This window comes from Pleurodeles waltl, chromosome 5 (assembly GCF_031143425.1).
Source record: "Pleurodeles waltl isolate 20211129_DDA chromosome 5, aPleWal1.hap1.20221129, whole genome shotgun sequence".
NCBI lineage: Eukaryota > Metazoa > Chordata > Amphibia > Caudata > Salamandridae > Pleurodeles > Pleurodeles waltl.
In genome coordinates this window covers 1801022232-1801047925 of record NC_090444.1, presented here as the reverse complement: position 1 = coordinate 1801047925, position 25694 = coordinate 1801022232, and the positions used below count along the sequence as shown (strand labels likewise).

The 25694-nt window shown below is 47.5% G+C and overlaps 1 protein-coding gene across 2 annotated transcripts in view; it reads left to right on the top strand.

Moving 5' to 3' along the window:
- Positions 1 to 25694, top strand: part of LOC138296808 (exportin-5-like) — a 1097230-nt gene that overhangs the window by 463639 nt on the left and 607897 nt on the right. Inside the window, exon 15 of one of the 2 annotated variants that reach the window (XM_069236256.1) lies at positions 12258 to 12413. In XM_069236256.1, coding sequence (XP_069092357.1) covers positions 12258 to 12413 — 156 coding nt within the window. Of the gene's footprint in view, positions 1 to 12254; positions 12414 to 25694 lie in introns of both variants that reach the window. The other variant, XM_069236254.1, reaches the window with a different exon arrangement.

Below are 25694 nucleotides of genomic sequence, written 5' to 3'. Positions count from 1 at the left end.
CAGTTACTTAAAATGTGTTCTTTCATAAACAAATTATAAAGCCCAACATAGTTACACACTTCATTTCCAGTTAACCAACCATCTAGTGTTTTTACTGAGTAGTCTACAAAATCAACCCAGGTCTGACTCGAGGATTTTTGAGCCCCCCTGAATCTAATTCTATACTCCTCAGTGGAGAATCCAAAGCCCTCAATCAGGGTACCCTTCATGAGGTCATAAGATTCTGCATCTTTTCCAGAGAGTGTGAGGAGTCTATCCCTACACTTTCCAGTGAACATTTCCCAAAGGAGAGCACCCCAGTGAGATCTGTTTACTTTTCTGGTTACACAAGCCCTCTCAAAAGCTGTGAACCATTTGGTGATGTCATCACCATCTTCATATTTTGTTACAATCCCTTTGGGGATTTTTAGGATGTCAGGAGAATCTCTGACCCTATTTAAGTTGCTGCCACCATCGATGGGACCTAGGCCCATCTCTTTTCTTTCCCTTTCTATGGCTAGGAGCTGCTTTTCCAAAGCCAATCTTTTGACCATCCTGGCTAACAGGGGGTCATCTTCACTGGAGTTATCCTCAGTGATTTCAGAGGTGTTGGTCTCTCCTGTGAGGGAACCAGCATCTCTGACTATTATTTTTGGAGTCAGGGTTTGAGGGACCCTGTTCTCCCTAGATAGGACTGGTAGGGGGGAATTTTCCTCCAAGTCACTATCCTCTTCCTCTGAGTTGCCACCCTCAGAGGGGTTGGCCTTTTCAAACTCTGCCAAAAGCTCCTGGAGCTGTATTTTGGTAGGTTTGGGGCCCATTGTTATTTTCTTTATTTTACAGAGTGACCTTAGCTCCCTCATCTTAAGATGGAGGTAAGGTGTGGTGTCGAGTTCCACCACAGTCACATCTGTGCTAGACATTTTGCTTCTAAAAGTTGGAATACTTTTTAAGAAACTAAAACTGGTTCTAGAATCTAATTCAAACTTTTAACAAACTTTTAAACTCTAAAAGAAATGCTAAACAGGATCTAACACAAGGCCCTAGCAGGTCTTTTAAGAATTTAGAAAACTTTTCAAATTGCAAAAATCAATCTCTAATGACAATTTTGGAATTTGTCGTGTGATCAGGTATTGGCTGAGTAGTCCAGCAAATGCAAAGTCTTGTACCCCACCGCTGATCCACCAATGTAGGAAGTTGGCTCTGTATGTGCTATTTCAAAGTAAGGAATAGCATGCACAGAGTCCAAGGGTTCCCCTTAGAGGTAAAACAGTGGTAAAAATAGATAATACTAATGCTCTATTTTGTGGTAGTGTGGTCGAGCAGTAGGCTTATCCAAGGAGTAGTGTTAAGCATTTGTTGTACATACACATAGACAATAAATGAGGTACACACACTCAGAGACAAATCCAGCCAATAGGTTTTTATATAGAAAAATATCTTTTCTTAGTTTATTTTAAGAACCACAGGTTCAAATTCTACATGTAATATCTCATTCGAAAGGTATTGCAGGTAAGTACTTTAGGAACTTCAAATCATAAAAATTGCATGTATACTTTTCAAGTTATTCCCAAATAGCTGTTTTAAAGGTGGACACTTAGTGCAATTTTCACAGTTCCTGGGGGAGGTAAGTTTTGGTTAGTTTTACCAGGTAAGTAGGACACTTACAGGGTTCAGTTCTTGGTCCAAGGTAGCCCACCGTTGGGGGTTCAGAGCAACCCCAAAGTCACCACACCAGCAGCTCAGGGCCGGTCAGGTGCAGAGTTCAAAGTGGTGCCCAAAACACATAGGCTAGAATGGAGAGAAGGGGGTGCCCCGGTTCCGGTCTGCTTGCAGGTAAGTACCCGCGTCTTCGGAGGGCAGACCAGGGGGGTTTTGTAGGGCACCGGGGGGGACACAAGCCCACACAGAAATTTCACCCTCAGCAGCGCGGGGGCGGCCGGGTGCAGTGTAGAAACAAGCGTCGGGTTTTCAATGTTAGTCTATGAGAGATCTCGGGATCTCTTCAGCGCTGCAGGCAGGCAAGGGGGGGATTCCTCGGGGAAACCTCCACTTGGGCAAGGGAGAGGGACTCCTGGGGGTCACTTCTCCAGTGAAAGTCCGGTCCTTCAGGTCCTGGGGGCTGCGGGTGCAGGGTCTCTCCCAGGCGTCGGGACTTTAGGTTCAACGAGTCGCGGTCAGGGGAAGCCTCGGGATTCCCTCTGCAGGCGGCGCTGTGGGGGCTCAGGGGGGACAGGTTTTGGTACTCACAGTATCAGAGTAGTCCTGGGGTCCCTCCTGAGGTGTTGGATCGCCACCAGCCGAGTCGGGGTCGCCGGGTGCAGTGTTGCAAGTCTCACGCTTCTTGCGGGGAGCTTGCAGGGTTCTTTAAAGTTGCTGGAAACAAAGTTGCAGCTTTTCTTGGAGCAGGTCCGCTGTCCTCGGGAGTTTCTTGTCTTTTCGAAGCAGGGGCAGTCCTCAGAGGATGTCGAGGTCGCTGGTCCCTTTGGAAGGCGTCGCTGGAGCAGGATCTTTGGAAGGCAGGAGACAGGCCGGTGAGTTTCTGGAGCCAAGGCAGTTGTCGTCTTCTGGTCTTCCGCTGCAGGGGTTTTCAGCTGGGCAGTCCTTCTTCTTGTAGTTGCAGGAATCTAATTTTCTAGGGTTCAGGGTAGCCCTTAAATACTAAATTTAAGGGCGTGTTTAGGTCTGGGGGGTTAGTAGCCAATGGCTACTAGCCCTGAGGGTGGGTACACCCTCTTTGTGCCTCCTCCCAAGGGGAGGGGGTCACAATCCTAACCCTATTGGGGGAATCCTCCATCTGCAAGATGGAGGATTTCTAAGAGTTAGAGTCACTTCAGCTCAGGACACCTTAGGGGCTGTCCTGACTGGCCAGTGACTCCTCCTTGTTGCTTTCTTTGTTCCCTCCAGCCTTGCCGCCAAAAGTGGGGGCCGTGGCCGGAGGGGGCGGGCAACTCCACTAAGCTGGAGTGCCCTGCTGGGCTGTGACAAAGGGGTGAGCCTTTGAGGCTCACCGCCAGGTGTCACAGCTCCTGCCTGGGGGAGGTGTTAGCATCTCCACCCAGTGCAGGCTTTGTTACTGGCCTCAGAGTGACAAAGGCACTCTCCCCATGGGGCCAGCAACTTGTCTCTAGTGTGGCAGGCTGCTGGAACCAGTCAGCCTACACAGCTAGTTGGTTAAGTTTCAGGGGGCACCTCTAAGGTGCCCTCTGGGGTGTATTTTGCAATAAAATGCACACTGGCATCAGTGTGCATTTATTGTGCTGAGAAGTTTGATACCAAACTTCCCAGTTTTCAGTGTAGCCATTATGGTGCTGTGGAGTTCGTGTAAAACAGACTCCCAGACCATATACTCTTATGGCTACCCTGCACTTACAATGTCTAAGGTTTTGCTTAGACACTGTAGGGGCACAGTGCTCATGCACTGGTACCCTCACCTATGGTATAGTGCACCCTGCCTTAGGGCTGTAAGGCCTGCTAGAGGGGTGTCTTACCTATACTGCATAGGCAGTGAGAGGCTGGCATGGCACCCTGAGGGGAGTGCCCTGTCGACTTACTCATTTTGTTCTCACCAGCACACACAGGCTTGTAAGCAGTGTGTCTGTGCTGAGTGAGGGGTCTCTAGGGTGGCATAAGACATGCTGCAGCCCTTAGAGACCTTTCTTGGCATCAGGGCCCTTGGTACTAGAAGTACCAGTTACAAGGGACTTATCTGAATGCCAGGGTGTGCCAATTGTGGATACAATGGTACATTTTAGGTGAAGGAACACTGGTGCTGGGGCCTGGTTAGCAGGGTCCCAGCACACTTCTCAGTCAAGTCAGCATCAGTATCAGGCAAAAAGTGGGGGGTAACTGCAACAGGGAGCCATTTCTTTACACCTGGTAAAACTAACAAAAACTTACCTCCCCCAGGAACTGTGAAAATTGCACTGTGTCCACTTTTAAAGTAGCTATTTGTGAATAACTTGAAAAGTATACATGCAATTGAAATGATTCAAAGTTCCTAATGTACTTACCTGCAATACCTTTCAAACAAGATATTACATGTTAAATTTGAACCTGTGGTTCTTAAAATAAACTAAGAAAATATATTTTTCTATAACAAAACCTATTGGCTGGATTTGTCTCTGAGTGTGTGTACCTCATTTATTGTCTATGTGTATGTACAACAAATGCTTAACACTACTCCTTGGATAAGTCTACTGCTCGACCACACTACCACAAAATAGAGCATTAGTATTATCTATTTTTACCACTATTTTACCTCTAAGGGGAACCGTTGGACTCTGTGCATGCTATTCCTTACTTTGAAATAGCACATACAGAGCCAACTTCCTACAAGTTTGCAAAATGAGACAAATATTACTCACCATGATTCGTGTAGCTCCCACATGGGCACATTAACCTTGGTTCACAACACTATTAGATCTGTTGGTGCAACCGCACCAGAAACTCCCCAATAGGCCAGACCTTCTGACTCAAAAGCGAGGTCAAATCAGACATCCGGGCCCCAAAACACTCAATCTTGTGATATGGCTCCTGAAGTCAGAGGTTGGTTATTTAAATCTCCCCTCAGAATGTATGGACATTCTTAGAGAGGCACGTAAACCTACAACTAGACAGTGTTATTGTAAAGAAATGGCTCCCTGTTGCAGTTACCCCCCACTTTTTGCCTGATACTGATGCTGACTTGACTGAGAAGTGTGCTGGGACCCTGCTAACCAGGCCCCAGCACCAGTGTTCTTTCACCTAAAATGTACCATTGTTTCCACAATTGGCACACCCTGGCATCCAGATAAGTCCCTTGTAACTGGTACCTCTGGTACCAAGGGCCCTGATGCCAGGGAACGTCTCTAAGGGCTGTAGCATGTATTATGCCACCCTAGAGACCCCTCACTCAGCACAGGCACCCTGCTTACAAGCCTGTGTGTGCTGGTGAGAACAAAATGAGTAAGTCGACATGGCACTCCCCTCAGGGTGCCATGCCAGCCTCTCACTGCCTATGCAGTATAGGTAAGACACCCCTCTAGCAGGCCTTACAGCCCTAAGGCAGGGTGCACTATACCATAGGTGAGGGTACCAGTGCATGAGCACTGTGCCCCTACAGTGTCTAAGCAAAACCTTAGACATTGTAAGTGCAGGGTAGCCATAAGAGTATATGGTCTGGGAGTCTGTTTTACACGAACTCCACAGCACCATAATGGCTACACTGAAAACTGGGAAGTTTGGTATCAAACTTCTCAGCACAATAAATGCACACTGATGCCAGTGTACATTTTATTGTAAAATACACCACAGGGGGCACCTTAGAGGTGCCCCCTGAAACTTAACCGACTATCTGTGTAGGCTGACTAGTTCCAGCAGCCTGCCACACCAGAGACATGTTGCTGGCCCCATGGGGAGAGTGCCTTTGTCACTCTGAGGCCAGTAACAAAGCCTGCACTGGGTGGAGATGCTAACACCTCCCCCAGGCAGGAGCTGTGACACCTGGCGGTGAGCCTCAAAGGCTCACCCCTTTGTCACAGCCCAGCAGGGCACTCCAGCTTAGTGGAGTTGCCCGCCCCCTCCGGCCACGGCCCCCACTTTTGGCGGCAAGGCTGGAGGGAACAAAGAAAGCAACAAGGAGGAGTCACTGGCCAGTCAGGACAGCCCCTAAGGTGTCCTGAGCTGAAGTGACTAACTTTTAGAAATCCTCCATCTTGCAGATGGAGGATTCCCCCAATAGGGTTAGGATTGTGACCCCCTCCCCTTGGGAGGAGGCACAAAGAGGGTGTACCCACCCTCAGGGCTAGTAGCCATTGGCTACTAACCCCCCAGACCTAAACACGCCCTTAAATTTAGTATTTAAGGGCTACCCTGAACCCTAGAAAATTAGATTCCTGCAACTACAAGAAGAAGGACTGCCCAGCTGAAAACCCCTGCAGCGGAAGACCAGAAGACGACAACTGCCTTGGCTCCAGAAACTCACCGGCCTGTCTCCTGCCTTCCAAAGATCCTGCTCCAGCGACGCCTTCCGAAGGGACCAGCGACCTCGACATCCTCTGAGGACTGCCCCTGCTTCGAAAAGACAAGAAACTCCCGAGGACAGCGGACCTGCTCCAAGAAAAGCTGCAACTTTGTTTCCAGCAGCTTTGAAAGAACCCTGCAAGCTCCCCGCAAGAAGCGTGAGACTTGCAACACTGCACCCGGCGACCCCGACTCGGCTGGTGGCGATCCAACACCTCAGGAGGGACCCCAGGACTACTCTGATACTGTGAGTACCAAAACCTGTCCCCCCTGAGCCCCCACAGCGCTGCCTGCAGAGGGAATCCCGAGGCTTCCCCTGACCGCGACTCTTTGAACCTAAAGTCCCGACGCCTGGGAGAGACCCTGCACCCGCAGCCCCCAGGACCTGAAGGACCGGACTTTCACTGGAGAAGTGACCCCCAGGAGTCCCTCTCCCTTGCCCAAGTGGAGGTTTCCCCGAGGAATCCCCCCCTTGCCTGCCTGCAGCGCTGAAGAGATCCCGAGATCTCTCATAGACTAACATTGCGAACCCGACGCTTGTTTCTACACTGCACCCGGCCGCCCCCGCGCCGCTGAAGGTGAAATTTCTGTGTGGACTTGTGTCCCCCCCGGTGCCCTACAAAACCCCCCTGGTCTGCCCTCCGAAGACGCGGGTACTTACCTGCAAGCAGACCGGAACCGGGGCACCCCCTTCTCTCCATTCTAGCCTATGCGTTTTGGGCACCACTTTGAACTCTGCACCTGACCGGCCCTGAGCTGCTGGTGTGGTGACTTTGGGGTTGCTCTGAACCCCCAACGGTGGGCTACCTTGGACCAAGAACTAAGCCCTGTAAGTGTCTTACTTACCTGGTTAACCTAACAAATACTTACCTCCCCTAGGAACTGTGAAAATTGCACTAAGTGTCCACTTTTAAAACAGCTATTTGTGAATAACTTGAAAAGTATACATGCAATTTTGATGATTTGAAGTTCCTAAAGTACTTACCTGCAATACCTTTCGAATGAGATATTACATGTAGAATTTGAACCTGTGGTTCTTAAAATAAACTAAGAAAAGATATTTTTCTATATAAAAACCTATTGGCTGGATTTGTCTCTGAGTGTGTGTACCTCATTTATTGTCTATGTGTATGTACAACAAATGCTTAACACTACTCCTTGGATAAGCCTACTGCTCGACCACACTACCACAAAATAGAGCATTAGTATTATCTATTTTTACCACTATTTTACCTCTAAGGGGAACCCTTGGACTCTGTGCATGCTATTCCTTACTTTGAAATAGCACATACAGAGCCAACTTCCTACAGTTATGCTACAAAATGGAAACATTTTGTTTGCCACTGTCAACCTAAACACATTGCCACAATTCAAGACATTGTTTGTTACCTGCTAATTTTACAAAGAGCAAACTTAGCATAGTCATCTATTCGACTTCATTTAGCGGCTATAGATGCTTACCTACAAAATAGACCATATATTCCTTTATTCTGAATTCCAGTAATCAAAGCCTTTATGGGAGGCTTCAAAAGAATCATTCCACCAAGGGTTCCTCCATCTAAATATGGAACCTTAATGTTGTCGTTTTTAGACTCCTGCGTCTACCTTTTGAACGTATGCATTCCTGCTCTTTACAATTTCTTTCACGGGAAGTAGTCTTTTTAGTCACTATCACTTCCCTAAGGCGTGTAAGTGAAATACAAGCTCTGACATAGGAAGAAGCTTTCTTCCAGGTACACAGAGGTAGGTTAGTTGATAGGACAAACCCTAAATTTCTACCAAAAGTAGTTTCACCATTTAACATTAACCAATCGATTGAGTTACCTGTTTTTGTCCCACAGCCTGATTCAGTCACTGAAAGAGCTCCTCACACATTAGGTGTTAAAAGGGCCCTTATGTATTACATTGATAGGACTAAGAGTTTTACAAAATCTAAACAGCTTTTTGTAGCATTTTCAATGCCTCACAAAGACAATCTAATTTCAAAAACTAGTATAGCCAGATGGATAGTCAAGTGTATTCAAACTTAATATCTTAAAGCCAAAAGACAATTACTTGAATCTACAGAAAAACATGCCACGAACAGCTGCCTACTGGGTAAGTCACATTTTCCTTCCAGACAGTATGACCATGTCAGAGGTCATCAAAGCTGGTGTCAGCAAGATGCTGGTATTGGGAGCCATTGAATACTCTGAAAGTCCCTCCGTCAGCCCAGTGGTTTTAGTCCCCAAACCTCATCTCCAGGGTGTAAAGAACAAAATGAGGTTTTATGTGGAGTATAGGGGTTCTCAATGTTGTGACAAAAAAATCAATGTTCACCCCATTCCTAAGACTGATGAGCTAATTGACAAGTGAGGGGCACCCAAGTATCTCAGTACTTTATCTCACATCAGGGTACTGGCAGATAGTTCTGACCCCTGGATCAAAATACATATCTGCATTCTCTACTGCTGATGGGCATTATCAGTTCACTGTTATGCCCTTTGGACTAAAGAATGCCTCTGCCACCTTCCTGAGGTTGCTGAACAATGTCCTGACTGGGTTAGAAGTCTTTAGTGCAGCATATCTAGATGATATTGCTGTCTTTAGCTCTACCTGGCTGGATCACTTGATCCATCTGGGGAAGGTCCTTGAGGCTCTGAGAAAGGCAGGGCTCACTATCCAAGCAATTAAGTGCCAGATAGGGCAGGGCCTGGTTGTATAATTAGGCCACCTTGTAGATGGAGGCCAAGATCAACCACTGCAAACCAAGATCCATACAATTCTGGACTGAGAGGCTCCAACAACCCAAACTCAAGTCAGGGCATTCCTTGGCTTGACTGGGTTTTACAGAAGGTTTGTGGAGGGGGTGGCTCCATCTTGGCCCCTCTCGCAGAACTGACCTCCACGAAAATGCCAAAAAAGTAAACTGGACAGTGGGCTGTCAAAACGCCTTAAGATACCCTGAAAGAAGCAATGTGCCCTTCATCAGTTCTCAAATCTCCAGATCATACCAAACAGTTCATAGTGCAGACAGATGCCTCTGAACTTCGGATAGGGGTAGTCCTGTCCCAAAGCAATGATGATGTTAATGACCGTCCTGTTGCATTCATTAGCAGGAGGTTACTCTCCAGAGAGCAGCGTTGGAGTGCCATTGAGAGGGAAGCTTTCCCTGTGGTTGGTCCCTGAAGAAGTTTAGGCCATACTTGTGTGGCTCTCACTTCCCTGTTCAAACTGACCACGTGCCTCTCAAATGGCTTTTGCAGATGAAGGTGAAAATCCCAAACTGTTACGGTGGTCCATCTCCCTACAGGGAATGGACTTCACAGAGGAACATAGACCTGGAAGTGACCATGCCAATGCATATGGCCTTTCCAGGTTCATCCACTAAGAGGATTAAGACTCTCCAGGGGAAGGTTAGTTTCATCCTCTTCTGTTTGGAGGTGGTCATGTAGGAAAGCACTCTTCAACATGGTTAGCCCCCACTTTTTGCCTGGTTTCTGATGTGGTTTTGACTTAGTGCTCTGTGTCCCTGCTAATCAGGTCCCCAGTGCCATACTTATTTCCCCCAAATTGCATGGTTGTGTTGCACAATTGGCAAACGTTTTAGCTACCACTGTAAGTCTCTAGTAAATAGTACCTAAGGCCTGGGATATTAAGGAAAGTCTCTGAGGTCTGCAGCACCAATTGTGCCACTCTCAGGAATTGCTTACGAGACTCACACAAGCGCGGTCTTTGCAGGCTTCGTGTGTTGGTGCAGGCTAAATTGAAAACACGACCCGTCATGCACCTCTGTGCGCCAGCCCCCTATCACTATATGTACCAGACGTAAGTCACCCCTAAAGCAAGGTACATCCAGGCACATGTGAAGACATATACGCTGTCATTTCTAAGACATAGCAAGTGCACAGGAAAGCCACTTTAAATGCATGTGTTGGACACTGGTCAATACGAGTTCCCCAGCTACATGATGGCCTCTCGAAATCTTGGGATGTTTGGTATCAAAGAAAAAAATGCACACAGAGGACATCTTAGAAGTGCCCCCTGAAAACCTACCAGATAATAGTGTGTTGACTGACTTTTCCTGACCAGTTAAGCCACCACAAACGCATTTCTGCCCCCCCCAAGCTGAGAGCCAGCGCTCTCATGGGCCTGAGACAAAAGCCTGCACTGGACATATGTGTTACCTCCTCTCCCAGGCAGGATTGGCATTCCAAGGCGGGGAAGCTTCAAAGGCGCAGCTACCTTCTGTAATGCTGCCCAGGTCTCTCCAGATGGCAGAGATGACCAATCCCATCACCTTGTCCTGACCCCACATTTGGCAGCAGAATAGGTGGCTAAATTAGGCAGATTAGGAGATGTGCCCACCTCATGCCAGACCCAACCCTAAGGTGGACGAGCTGAAGTGGACACTACTTTTTAAATTCCTCCATCTTGTTTGGAAGGAATTACGCCAATAGGGTTATGCCCACTTCCCAGTGGACGCTGGCCAACACGAGTAGTCCAACTACATAATGGCTTCTCCAAACCTAGGCGTGTTTGGTATCAAACATGTTGAAATCATGCAACTACACAAACTCTGGTGCGAAACTGCACAAAGGACGGGGAAGTGACTATCCCTCTGTCCAGCTCCTCGCCTAGGGAAGTGCCTAGAGCTTTGCCAGGTGACTACTTGTTTCTGCCATCTTGGAAACAACGATGCACAGAGTAGCACCCATGTTCCCTATGAACCAGGAGTGTAGTTGAAGTGCAGCTGGGACCTAGAGAGGGCGAGTTATTAACCTAGGAAGGATTAGCCTGTGACTGTGATACTGGGCGATTGTAGTCTAGTGGTGACTGACTTCTGCCAGCCACCTAGAGGAATTCAAGGGTTGTGGATCCTGTGACCAAGACTGACTCACCCCCGTCGTGGAACGAGGAGTAGTTGCAGCAAGACCCCCATTGACCGCATTGCATCTATATCATCCTCTGAGAATCTTTAGCCCTTCCATCAGGACCAGTGCCGTATGAGAGCCCTGCAAAGGATAAATGTGCCTGGATCTTTCTGAAGACTGCTTCACATCCTGAGGTAAATGTTTCTGAGAAACTTGCTGGTCCCCTTGACTGGCTCTCTACTGGAGTGGGTCACCTAAGGTGACTCCAAATGACCACATTACAACTAACCCAAACTTATTAGTGAAAAGGTTTCTAAATGATGGATTTGTTCACTTTGCTGAACTGTTTTTGCAGTTGGGTGAAATGGCTTGATTTACTATACCTTGTAAATTTGTTGTGGTGTCTAAAAATATATGAAAGTCTCTTTTTATGAATTAGTGTTGGATTTCTTTGATGTCCTGATTTGTTCTTCAATTGTTTTGATGCTGTTTAAATGCTTTACACTTGTTCCTTTGTGTAAGCCTTGCTGCTCAGAGCCACAGCTACCCAAGGTAGGCAAAAGTTTTTAAACTAAAACTAGGGGTTTCTAAAAGGAGTTAAGTGTATTACACAGTGTGGTTGCACACCCAAACCATATAATACACCCCATGTCCTCATAAAATGTTTGACATATTGAAGTCCTGAAACATTGATCAATATCTGAAAAACAGCTTTTGGAAAAAGCTGATGTCTTAAAGGCAGACCGATCAGCCTTACCCCAAAAGTTAAATATCTTTAAACATGCTCCTTTCCATTACAAACCAGTAAAAAGCCAAACTGATTTTGAAGTATCCATGAAGGCGTGATAAGAAACAAAATGAGTAATCAACTTTGAAAGTTGACAATCTTAAAGTATAATTTTATATCTGTATGAGTAGTAACACCGTTCCAGGTGTATTTAAATCCATTTTGATTTTCACTGTTTTAGGGTATGTAATGTGTTTGCTCAAAGACAAAACCTTTAAAGCAAGGTATTGATTTATTTTGGTATTGTGTGTTTGTGAAAGATCTCTTTTCAAAAAGTGTTCATAGGTCCTGCACATGTGCAGTGATAATCTGTTTGAGTTTAATATACCTATGTTGGAAAACCGGTGTTACAAATAAAGTTTGCTTTAATTAGCACACAGAATTGCATTCAGCAAAGAACCATGTTTTTCGCATGTAGTAATGTTTTATGTGGTTGTATACTTTGGATGTGTAAAACAGTCCAATGATCGGTCCATCTTTTCACCCAGGATGTGGACCCAGTTGTGAAAGGTGCAGGTTTGGCTGGATGTAGAGCCATTAAAACCTCCATCTACATAAAGGATGGGGGAAGCACGTTGGTGTAGACAAATAGCATTATTGTGTAGATTAACTTCTGATTTCTTTGCCCACAGCAGGCACTCCCAGTGAAAGAAGGTATAGAACTCATCAAGCTTGCCATGAAGTTTGAGACCACGGATCCTGCCATCTTGGCCTGTGTGCATGCAAACATATCTGTGCTGCTACCCTTTTTTCACGCTTTGAATGAGTGCTCTCTTGAAAATCTCTCTATAGTAAGTTTGTTTTGGGATTTTTGACTGACTTCACATAATGTAAAGATGTGAGTAGATTGCATGAAAAATGAGAACTGTCATCATGTGGCAAACAAACGGTGATTGTATAGATGAATTTGAAGCTGATAATGTCACAGCAGATTCAGAGGTTAAATCTTTTATTTAAAGCGATTTGAGACTAACAATTACTGAACTGTTTCGATGTAGTGGGTTGTAACAAATACTGAGGGACTGCCTTTCATGTTAGTCTTTCTTTAGCCAACATTTGGTCTTTTATCATTTCTAATTCTTTAATTACTTGTCTTTGTAAAACTGTAAATCTTAGGTTGTACATGGAATTAACATCACTTTATACAGATACTATGTGCAGTTTATTCACCTTATTGTGTAACCCAAACTCTATGTAATGAGTAGTCCATACACAGAGTTCAACTCATCAAAGAGGATTCCATGCATGAGATTTTTCCCCTTCTGTTATGTGCAAGGAGGGAATCATCAGAAGCTCGGGCATCTATTCTGATGGATATTTATGCACAAATATTCCTCTTCTCGTGAATTCTGTCTATGGAAGCCACGCTTTGAGCATTGTTGCCGCCTCCTCGGCCTACTGAGCACCCTCCTCAGAAGAGGTTCTGGAGAACAGTCCAGAGACTAATCTGATAGAGACTTTTAGCTGCAGATTCCTTGCAGAGAGGTAAGTTACCCAGCTCTCCCGTAGGCTAACATGGGGATAGCGCAGTTGGAGAATGCAGTAGCAGTACCAGGCCGGTGGAACCCAGCAGTGGATTCCAGATGAGAAAGACCTGCAAAAGGGGACAGTCCAGTCCATGCAGGAGTGCCCAGGTGGGGCAGGAGGCAATGCCCACCCTCTGTGGGTGAAGTTCCTGGTCGACGGTAATGGATGAAGTCCTGCTGTGGGGCCCAGGAGCTGCAGAGGAGTCCCAGAAGTCACCTACGAGCTGCCCCTCAACGGTTGCCGGATTGCAGATGGATCAGCGGTCAGGAGGGCCACAAACAAGCACGGGCAAATGCAAAAGAAGCTGTTTGAGGTTTTGCAGATCTGTGGAGGATCAGCAAAGTCCTGGGGACTCGACCCTCGGAGGGGAGTCCAGGCTGACCCACAGATTGCAGGAGAGCCAGAAGAAGCAGTCTGAGCCCCCACAAGCATCCCACTGGCAGCAGGCACAGTAAGTCCCATTGACGCTCAGTCAGCACACCTGAAGAGGAGTCCCACGTTGCTGGAGCAGCAGAGAGGAGACTGCCCTTAAAGAGGTAGAGTGCTGGGGGCTGTGGCTACTTGGAGCCTGAAGATCCCTCAGAGTAGGTGTCAACAAACCTTTGTTGTTGCAACAGTTGCCGTGGGCAGGTATTCGGTCTTGGAGGAAGAGGCAAGGGCTCACCATCTCCCCAGTTAGATTGAAGGCATAGAGGACCCAGAAGACCCCTCAGAACCAGCACCTGGGTTGGAGAATCTTCACAAGTCCAAAGGAGAGCAGATCCCATCAGTTAGACGTCGTTGCCTTAGGTGCCTGAGGATGTAGAGGAGTGACTCCTTCACTCCAAGGGTGATTCCTCCTTGCTTCTTTTGTGCAGCTGAATTCTTGCCGACCCCAGTGGATGCAAAGCTGTGTAAATGTTGCAGTTTGCTGACAGGAGCCACGGAAACAATGTTGCAAGGAGAGGTCGTCTCAGGTGTTGCAGTCTTGTTCGGTTCTTGTGAAGTCCAGCAGTGGTTCCGATGGCCAGCAGCAGATGTCTTTGCAGAGAGGTCCTGGTGGAGTCTTGCATAATGAATCTAGCGACCCACCTGCAAGAAAGTCTTTAAAGAACCCAAAAAGAGGCTTGGTCACTCTCTGAGGTGACCACTTATCAGAGGGGGTCACTTTTGTTAGCTACTTAACCAGACAGTCAAATGCTCCTAGGGGCCTCTTCACATCTTGTTTTCAAGATGGCAGAATCAAGTGGCCTCCTGGAGGAGCTCTGGGCACCACCCCTAGGCTAGTGATGGATAGGGGAGTGGTCGCTCTGCTTTTTTTTGTGCAGTTTCGCACCAGAGCGGGGACCGGGGATCCCTGGACTGGTGTAAACCGGATTATTCAAGGAGCGCACCAAATGTGCCCTTCAAATCAGTCTGGTGGCATGGGGAGGCTACCCATCCCCAGCCCAGTAACACCTATGTTCGATGGCATCTGTCGCTGTAGATACACATGTTCTGCATAGCTCGCCATCTGGTGTTGGGTCGGAGTGTTACAAGTTGTTTTTCTTCGAAGAAGTCTTTCGAGTCACGGAACCGAGTGACTCCTCCTTCTGTCTCCATTGCGCATGGGCGTCGACTCCATCTTCGATTGTTTTCTTTCCGCCATCGGGTTCGGACGTGTTCCTGTCGCTCCGAGTTTCGGAATGGAAAGTTAGTAAATATCGGAAGATTTTCGTCAGTATTGTTGCGTTCGGGATCGGCGTAGTTAGATTCAACACCGCATCGAAGATCGACGCGCTCCGGTGCCCTTCGGGGTAGTTTTCGATCCCCCGTCGGGGCCTGGTCGGCCCGAGCGCGTGTCGAACAACGCCGATGGAACGGACCCCGTTCCGTTTTTGTCCCAAATGCCACAACAAATACCCTTATACAGACCAACATTTGGTCTGTAACCTGTGCCTGTCACCTGAGCACAGTGAGGAGACTTGCGAAGCCTGTCGCACGTTCCGGTCCCGAAAGACACTCCGTGACCGTCGAGCCAGGAGACTTCAGATGGCGTCCACGCCGACAGCGCACCGAGAGTTCGAGGAACAAGAGGAAGAAGAAACCTTTTCGATCCACGAATCGGACTCCGAGGAATTCGACGATCAAAGAACCGTGAGTAAGACGTCGAAATCAACACATAAGAAAAGTGACAAGGCCCAGGGGACGCCACTGCCACCAGGCCATGGCTCCACCCATAAATTCGGTGACTGACCATCGGCACCGAAAAAGGCCCAAACAGTGCCGAGATCGTCCGACTCCGGTCGAGACACCGGCACGCAGCCTTCTCGGGATCGAGAAAGTGCTGGAGAAAAGCAACGACACCGAGAGAGCGGTGTAGAAACGGCTCGACGCCGAGACAGCGGCACCGACTAAGATCGACGCCGAGAGGTTTCGACTCCAAAAAATAAAAAAGCCACCTCGGAGCCGAAAAAAGATACAGGCAGGGTTTCAGTGCCGAAACAACCCGTAACCAACCCAGGTCCAGGCTCTTATACAGAAGAGCAATCACTGTCCTCTCAGATGCGAAAGCATAGGTTTGAGGAAGAGCTGCAATCCACCGAAGTGGACCATACGCAAAAACGTATTTTCATACAGCAGGGAACAGGAAAAATAAGCACCCTTCCCCCTATTAGGAGAAAAAGGAGACTGGAGTTTCAAACAGACCAGGCGCCACAAACAAAAATGGGGAAAAAGGTGACTCCGCCACCCTCTCCTCCGCATGTAATTAACGTCTCACCAGCACAAACTCCGTCACATTCCCCGGCTCACACCACCATGAGCCAAGGTGACCAGGATCAAGATGCTTGGGACTTATATGACGCTCCAGTGTCGGACAACAGTCCGGAGGCATATCCAACAAAGCCCTCACCACCAGAAGACAGCACAGCATACTCTCAAGTGGTGGCTAGAGCAGGACAATTCCACAACGTAAACCTCCACTCAGAACAAGTCGAGGATGACTTTTTATTCAACACCCTCTCCTCCACCCACAGCTCCTACCAAAGCCTGCCTATGCTGCCAGGTATGCTTCGGCACGCAAAGGAAATCTTCAAGGAGCCGGTCAAAAGTAGGGCAATAACGCCAAGGGTGGAAAAGAAGTATAAGGCACCTCCTACAGACCCTGTTTTCATCACCACACAGCTGCCACCAGATTCCGTCGTAGTAGGAGCAGCTCGGAAAAGAGCCAACTCCCACACATCTGGGGATGCACCCCCCCCAGATAGAGAGCCGCAAGTTCGATGCAGCTGGGAAAAGAGTCGCAGTACAAGCTGCAAACCAGTGGCGCATCGCTAACTCTCAAGCACTACTTGCGCGCTATGACAGAGCCCATTGGGATGAGATGCAACACCTCATCGAGCATCTACCCAAGGAACTACAAAAGAGGGCAAAGCAGGTGGTTGAGGAAGGACAGAACATATCAAATAACCAGATACGATCCTCTATGGACGCAGCAGACACAGCTGCAAGAACAATTAATACATCTGTGACCATTAGAAGGCACGCATGGCTAAGAACGTCTGGGTTCAAACCAGAGATACAGCAGGCAGTGCTCAATATGCCATTCAACGAAAAACAACTGTTCGGACCAGAAGTGGACACGGCAATCGAAAAACTTAAAAAAGACACTGACACTGCTAAAGCCATGGGCGCACTCTCCTCCCCGCAGAGCTGAGGAACCTACAGCACCTTCCGCAAGACACCCTTTAGAGGGGGGTTTCGGGGTCAGGCCACACAAGCCAGCACCTCGCAGGCAACACCGTCCAGCTACCAGGGACAGTACAGGGGAGGCTTTCGGGGCCAATACAGAGGAGGGCAATTCCCTAGGAATAGAGGAAAATTTCAAAGCCCCAAAACCCCTACAACCAAGCAGTGACTCAGATGTCACTCACCCCCTCCACACAACACCAGTGGGGGAAAGAATAGGTCATTATTACAAAGCATGGGAGGAAATAACTACAGACACTTGGGTCTTAGCAATTATCCAACATGGTTATTGCATAGAATTCCGACAATTCCCTCCAAACATACCACCAAAAGCACAGAATTTATCAAAACAACATTCCGAACTTCTGGAAATAGAAGTTCAAGCACTATTGCAAAAGAATGCAATCGAATTAGTACCAAACACACAAACAAACACAGGAGTCTATTCACTGTACTTCTTAATACCAAAAAAGGACAAAACACTGAGACCAATCCTAGACCTCAGAATACTAAACACCTACATCAAATCAGACCACTTTCACATGGTCACGCTACAAGAAGTGTTACCATTGCTAAAACTACAGGACTACATGACAACCTTAGACCTCAAAGACGCGTATTTCCATATACCAATACATCAATCTCACAGAAAATACCTATGGTTCGTATTCAAAGGAATACATTACCAATTCAAAGTATTGCCTTTTGGTTTAACAACCGCACCAAGAGTCTCTACAAAATGTCTAGCAGTAGTGGCTGCACACATCAGACGGCAGCAAATACATGTATTCCCGTATCTAGACGACTGGCTAATCAAAACCAATTCACTAACAAAGTGCTTACAACACACAAATCAAATCATACAAACCCTCTACAAACTAGGTTTCACCGTCAACTTTGCAAAATCCAACATTTTGCCGTGCAAGGTACAACAATACCTGGGAGCCATAATAGACACAACAAATTCAAAATTTCAACAAGATCATACAACGCATGTATCCAACACAAACAATACAAGCAAAGATGATATTACAACTCCTAGGCATGATGTCTTCATGCATAGCCATTGTCCCGAACGCAAGACTACACATGAGGCCCTTACAACAGTGCCTAGCATCACAATGGTCACAAGCACAGGGTCACCTTCTAGATCTGGTGTTGATAGACCGCCAAACTTACCTCTCGCTTCTATGGTGGAACAGTATAAATTTAAACAAAGGGCGGCCATTCCAAGACCCAGTGCCACAATATGTAATAACAACAGATGCTTCCATGACAGGGTGGGGAGCACACCTCGATCAACACAGCATACAAGGACAATGGAACGTACATCAAACAAAACTGCATATAAATCACCTAGAAATGCTAGCAGTTTTCCAAGCGTTAAGGGCTTTCCAACCACTTATAACTCACAAATACATTCTTGTCAAAACAGACATGACAACAATGTATTATCTAAACAAACAGGGGGGGACACACTCAACGCAGTTGAGCCTTCTAGCACAGAAGATATGGCGATGGGCAATTCACAACCACATTCGCCTAATAGCGCAGTTTATTCCAGGGATCCAGAATCAACTTGCAGACAATCTCTCTCGAGATCACCAACAGGTCCACGAATGGGAAGTTCACCCCCAGATTCTAAACACTTACTTCAGACTCTGGGGAACACCTCAAATAGACTTGTTTGCAACAAGAGAGAACGCAAAATGCCAAAACTTCGCATCCAGATACCCACACAGGCAGTCCCAAGGCAATGCCCTATGGATGAACTGGTCAGGGATAATTGCCTACACTTTTCCTCCTCTCCCTCTCCTTCCTTATCTGGTAAACAAATTGAGTCAAAACAAACTCCAACTCATTTTAATAGCACCAACTTGGGCAAGGCAACCCTGGTACACAACACTGCTAGACCTATCAGTAGTACCCCACATCAAATTGCCCAACAGGCCGGACTGTTAACACAACACAACACAACCAACAGATCAGACATCCAGATCCAGCATCGCTGAATCTAGCAATCTGGCTCCTGAAATCCTAGAATTCGGACACTTACAACTTACCCAAGAATGTATGGAAGTCATAAAGCAAGCCAGAAGGCCGTCCACTAGGCACTGCTATGCAAGTAAATGGAAGAGGTTTGTCTGCTACTGCCATCATAATCAGATCCAACCTTTACACGCAACTCCAAAGGATGTAGTGGGTTACTTGCTTCACTTACAAAAATCTAACCTTGCCTTCTCTTCCATTAAAATACACCTTGCGGCAATATCTGCATACCTGCAGACTACCTATTCAACTTCCCTATATAGGATACCAGTCGTTAAAGCATTCATGGAAGGCCTTAAAAGAATTATACCACCAAGAACACCACCTGTTCCTTCATGGAACTTAAATGTTGTCTTAACAAGACTCATGGGTCCACCTTTTGAACCCATGCACTCTTGCGAAATACAGTTCCTAACCTGGAAGGTTGCATTTCTCATCGCCATTACATCTCTAAGAAGAGTAAGCGAAATTCAGGCGTTTACAATACAAGAACCTTTTATACAACTACACAAAAATAAAGTCGTCCTAAGGACTAATCCTAAATTTTTACCAAAGGTTATTTCACCGTTCCACCTAAATCAAACAGTGGAACTACCAGTGTTCTTCCCACAGCCAGATTCCGTAGCTGAGAGGGCACTACATACATTAGATGTCAAAAGAGCATTAATGTACTACATTGACAGAACGAAAAACATCAGAAAGACTAAACAACTATTTATTGCATTCCAAAAACCTCATGCAGGAAACCCAATATCAAAACAAGGTATAGCCAGATGGATAGTTAAATGCATCCAAATCTGCTACCTTAAAGCAAAACGACAACTGCCCATTACACCAAGGGCACACTCAACCAGAAAAAAAGGTGCTACCATGGCCTTTCTAGGAAACATCCCAATGCAAGAAATATGTAAGGCAGCCACATGGTCTACGCCACACACGTTCACCAAGCAGTACTGTGTAGACGTGCTATCCGCACAGCAAGCCACAGTAGGTCAAGCCGTGTTAAGAACATTATTTCAAACCACTTCCATTCCTACAGGCTGAGCCACCGCTTTTGGGGAGATAACTGCTTACTAGTCTATGCAGAACATGTGTATCTACAGCGACAGATGCCATCGAACTGAAAATGTCACTTACCCAGTGTACATCTGTTCGTGGCATCAGTCGCTGGAGATTCACATGTGCCCACCCACCTCCCCGGGAGCCTGTAGCAGTTCGGAAGTTAGCTTCAACTTTGTACATTTGTATATATATTATTTTAACCTTAAATAGGTACATACTTAGTCACTTCATTGCATGGGCAGTATTACTACAACACTACTCCTACCTCACCCTCTGCGGGGAAAACAATCGAAGATGGAGTCGACGCCCATGCGCAATGGAGACAGAAGGAGGAGTCACTCGGTTCCGTGACTCGAAAGACTTCTTCGAAGAAAAACAACTTGTAACACTCCGACCCAACACCAGATGGCGAGCTATGCAGAACATGTGAATCTCCAGCGACTGATGCCACGAACAGATGTACACTGGGTAAGTGACATTTTCATTCCAAGGGAGAGGAGGTTGCATCCCCTCTCCCGTGGGAAATCCTTTGTTCTGTCTTCCCTGCTTGAGTTGGTCAAGCAGCAGGAGGGCAGAATCCTATCTGAGGGGATGCAGCAGTGTGGGTTGCCAGCACACCCTGAAAGACTGGTAGGAGCAGTACTGGGGGGGGGGATCCTATCCTATACTCTTCTGTGGTCAAGCCTAACCTGTCAATGAGAGCCTTAAGTGCCAAATAATGGTCTGGATCTTCCTCCCTGACAGTGAGGAGTTTGCCCCTACCCTTGTCAGAAAAGGAAAGCCACAGGATGGCTGCCCACTCTCTCTGAGGAACCTTCTGTACTCTTCAGGTCCTCTCTAAGGCAGGGATCCACTTGTGGATGTCGTCCACAGCTATCTTGCTGAGATTCCTGGACTTGAGTCCTCTATGACCCTGCTCTCCCTATAGCTGTTGCTGCCACAATGGGTTCTCATCCCCAAATTCTCTCTCTCCATGTGCACTGCCCATGCCTCTGTATCTAGGGCTAACTGTTGCTGCTGCAGCCTCAGTCTAACCGCTGCTAGTCTGTCTAATGAATTCCCTATCTAGGGACTTGTCCCTCTCTGAGCTAGAGTGGCCAGTCTCATCAGACAATAGTGAGAATTGGGTGTGGATGGTTGAGGAGGACATGTACCTCCTCCTGGGGACTCTTTGCACCAACCCCTTAGGAGAAAAAGTGGGCCTACTTGTATGTCGCCCCTTTTCACTACCTTGAGTGCTCTCACTAGGACTGTGGTGTTCCCCAGTTTCCTTCTGACATTCCCCAGTAGGATCTAAGTCTATACTGTCTAACACTGGAGGGCCAGTCTCTACTTCCTACTTTTCCTGGCCCTCTGTGTTGGAAATCAGATTGGATTAACAATAACAGGAGTAGAGATTTGTTGGGATTTCTCCCGTCTTCAGCTTCCTACAGGCACATAACTCCCTTAGTTCCTTGAAGCTTCTGGGCCCTGGGTTGATTCCTCTGCTGAAGGCATGTTACCTAGAGTAATGTGAGTGCACCTACCTACTCTAAGGTTCTAGACTTTCTAAAACTTCAAAGAAAGGGTTATGCTAGGCCCCCAACTTACCCATACTAGAAATCCCTACTACCAAGTGTAGTGTGTCCTAAGGACTAATAGCAATCTTTCCTGTGGAAAGTCACTGGTGACTGGGTGGAAAAGCAATTGCAAGTGTAATACCCCACAATTATCACAACAGTGTAGGAGGCTGGCCCAGTGTGTGGTGGATACCTTTGGTGGTGCACATTATACTGGGTCCAGCAACCCTTATTAGATAGTGTTAGTGTGATGAGCAGCCAAGACTGGAGGAGTTTGAAGCATTTGCAATACCACAGTAGTCACACACTAACTTATCACACACTCAAGGCACCACACAGTGTTGCAAAAATAAAGGTACCTTATTACAGGAACACCGGACTAGATTATGATAGTGAACCCCCCTTCTGGATGTAAGTACACACAAAATATACAGGTAAGTATTGGGAAATAGTCTAAAAATAGCAAGGGCCTAATGGGGGACCAAGCCATACACTAAAAAAGTGGAATGCGAGAATTGGTCCCCCACCACCAGAGTATGTGGAGTAGTTAGCCGAGGGCTGGGAGAGAGTGGAACCCCAAGAGGTAAGTATCTAGAAGATCCCCCAGTGACCAGGATAAGAGAGGTAAGTTACCTGGTCGTCCCATAGGCTAACAAGTGGACTTGTAAATTGAACATTGCAAAAACATATCCAGGCTGGTGGAACCCAGATGTTGATTCCAGATGAGGAAGGCCTGCAAAAGAAGGGGGGGACAGAGTCCAGTCCACACAGCAGTGTCCAGGTGGGACAGGATGCAATGTCGTCCCGTCTGTGGGTGAAGGTCCGGGTTGACAATGATGGATGAAGTCCAGCTGCGGGGCCCAGGAGCTGCAGAGGAGTCCCTGAAGTGACCTAGGAGCTGTCCCTCATCGGTCGGCAAATGACAGACGGATCAGTGGTCAGGAGGACCACTAACAAGCACAAGGAAATGTAACTGAAGGTGTTCAAGATTTTCAGAGCTGAAGAGGACCATCAAGGTCTTGGGAATTCGACCCTTGAAGGTGAGTCCAGGCTGACACTGAGAAGACCGTAGAGCAAGCAGAAGTAGTCTGAGCCCCCATGAGCAACCTACTGGCAATAAGTCGCAGTGAGGTCCAGTCAGCACACCTGAAGAGAAGTCCCACGTTGCTGGAGCAGCAGAAAGGAGACTGTCCTTGAAGAGGTAGAATGCTGCGGCTACTTGGAGCCTTAAAATACCTCAGAGCAGGAAGCAACAAGTCTTGGTTGTTGCAACAGTCGCAGTGCACAGGGATTCTGTCTTGGAGGAAGAGGCAAGGGCTTACCATCTCCCCCAGTTGGACAGAAGGGAGAGGAACCAGATGACCCTTCAGACCCACGACCTGGGTTGGAGAATATTCGCAAGTCCAGAGATCCCAGCAGCCGGACGTCTTTGTCTTAAGTGCCTGCAGATGCAGAGGAGTGACTCCTTCACTCCAAGGGAGATTCCTCCTTGCTTCTTTGGTGCAGCTGAAGTCTTGCAGACCCCAGAGGTTTCATAGCCATGGAAATGTTGAAGTTTGCTGACAAGAGCAGCGGAAACAATGTTGCAGGAATAGGTCATCTTGGGCATTGCAGTCTTGTTAAATGAAGTCCAGCAGAAGTTCTGTTGGCCAGGAGCAGAAGATGTCTTTGCAAAGAGGTCCTGATGGAGTCTTGCGCGACATCTGGGGACCCACCTACAGTGAAGTCCCTAAATAGCCCAAAAAGGGGCTTGGTCACTCTGAGGTGCCCGTCTACCAGAGGGGGCGGGTCACTGACATCAGCTACCTACCCTAACCAGTCAGATGCTCCCAGGGGACTCTGCACATCTTGTTTCCAAGATGGCAGAATCAAGTGGCCACCTAGAAGAGCTCTGGGCACCACCCTTGGAGTGGTGATGGACAGGAGAGTGGTCACTCCCCTTTTCTTTGTGCAGTTCCACACCAGAGTGGGGATCGATGGTCCCTGGACTGGTGCAAACTAGATTATGCAAGGATTGCACCAAATATGCCCTTCAAAGCAGTCCAGTGTCGTGGGGAGGCTACCCATCTCCCACAGAAAATCTTCAGTTCTGCCTGCCCCTGCTTGAGCTGGTCAAGCAGCAGGAGGACAGAATCCTGTCTGAGGGACTGCAGCAGCGTGGGCTGCCCGCAGACCCTGAAAGACGGGTAGGAGCGGCACTGGGGAGGGTCCACTAAGGAGCCCCTAGAGTGCATAGAATCATGTCATCAATACTGGCATCAGTATTGATGTATGATTCCAGCATGTTGGATACCTAACATGCCTAGGTTCGGAGTTATTATGTAGCTGGGCCACAGGTTTTGACCTGTGGCCAGTACATACCTAAAATGGCTTCCTCACACTTAAAAAGTCCAGGGGTTTGGAACTGAAGTTCGTAGGGGTACCTCTGCTCATGCAGGGGTGCGCACACACACAGGGACCTGTACCCTACCCTTCGGGCTGGAAGGGTTTACCATACTGTCAATATAAAGTGGCCTGGTGGTGTGAGCAGCAGTGAAAGGGTTCATACACCTTTTTACGCAGGCTGCCAATGGCTCCCATGGGTGGCATGATACATGTTGCAGCCCATGGGGGACCTCTGGTGTACCAGTGCTCTGGGTACCTAGGTACCATATACTAGAGACTTACAGGGGGAAATGAGTATGCCATTTGTGGGGTGTAAGAAGTACAAAAGCAACTACATTTGGAGGAGAGAGAGAGCACAATCACTGGGGTCCTGGTTAGCAGAATTTCAGTGGAAACAGTCTAAGCACATTGCCATAAGGCAAAAAGTGAGGATAACCATGCCAGAAAGAAGGGACTTTCCTACACCTATAATAAAGTACCTTTATTTTTGCAACACTGTGTAGTTTCTTTCTTATGTGATAAGTCACTGTGTGACTACTGTGGTATTCCAAGTGCTTCACATGCCTTCAAGATCAGTCTTGGCTGTTCACCACAGCTACAACAGAGAGTCCTGACTGTCTAGGCACTATAATGCTAGCTAATTGGGGTTTACCTGGACCTAGTATAAGATGTAACACAAAGGTGCCCACCACACACTGTGCCAGCTTCCTATACTTAGGGCATTGGTTCTGAAGGGGGGCCCTCAGAGCTGAAGCACAACTTGTGCCACCCTGAGGGACCCAGAACCAACCTCATGCAGACTGCCCTTTCAAGTTGCGTGACAAGGTGCTCCCATTTCCCTTTAAACACTGCTTGTAATATCTGTAAGTTACCCCTCCGACAGGACTTCAGTCTTAAGGCAAGGTGAAATATATTACAAGTGAGGGCATATATGCGTGAGCAAATATGCCCGTACTATGTCTTTGTTGATTCTTAGACATAGTAAGTGTACAGGGAATCCATTTTAAATACATTTGTTGGACACTGTTCAGTACGAGTTCCCCAGCTACATGATGTCTTCTATGAACCTAGGGATGTATAGTATCAAATATCTTGTCTTAAATGCATTCACCCAGGGGGCACCTTAGCGGTGCTCCCTGAAAAACCTACCAACAGCTGGTGAGCTCACTGACTAGTTGTAGGAAAATGCCACTGTTGGCATTGTTACCCCACCCACCCCCATTTTTGCCTAGTGTTGATGCCAACATTAAAAGTGTGCTGGGAACTTGCTAACCAGGCACCAGCGCACCAGTGTTCTTTCCCTAAAACTGTACCTTTGTTTCCACAATTGGCACAGCCTTGGCACACAGTTAGTCCCTTGTGAAAGGTACCCATGCTACCAAGGGCCCAGTGGCCAGGGAAGGTCTCGAAGGGCTGCAGCATGTATTATGCCACTGTGGGGGACCCCTCACAAAGCACATGCACACTGCCCGTGCAGCTTGTGTGTGCTGGTGTGGAGAAAGTCAGTGTTGACATGGCACCCCTCTCAGGGTGCAATGCCCACACACCATTGCCTGTGGCATACTGTTGTCAGTATTGGTTGTATGATTCCATGCACTCTGGGGGCTCCTTTGCTGACCCCCAGCATTGCTCCTACTAGTCTTCTGGGGTTTTCCGGGCAGCCTGCGCTGCTGCCACAACTCACAGGTTTCTGCTCTTCCTCTGCTTGACCAGCTCAAGCAGAGGAAGGAAGAACAAAGGATTTCCTTGGGGGGAGAGAGAGGCAACACCCTCTCCTTTTGG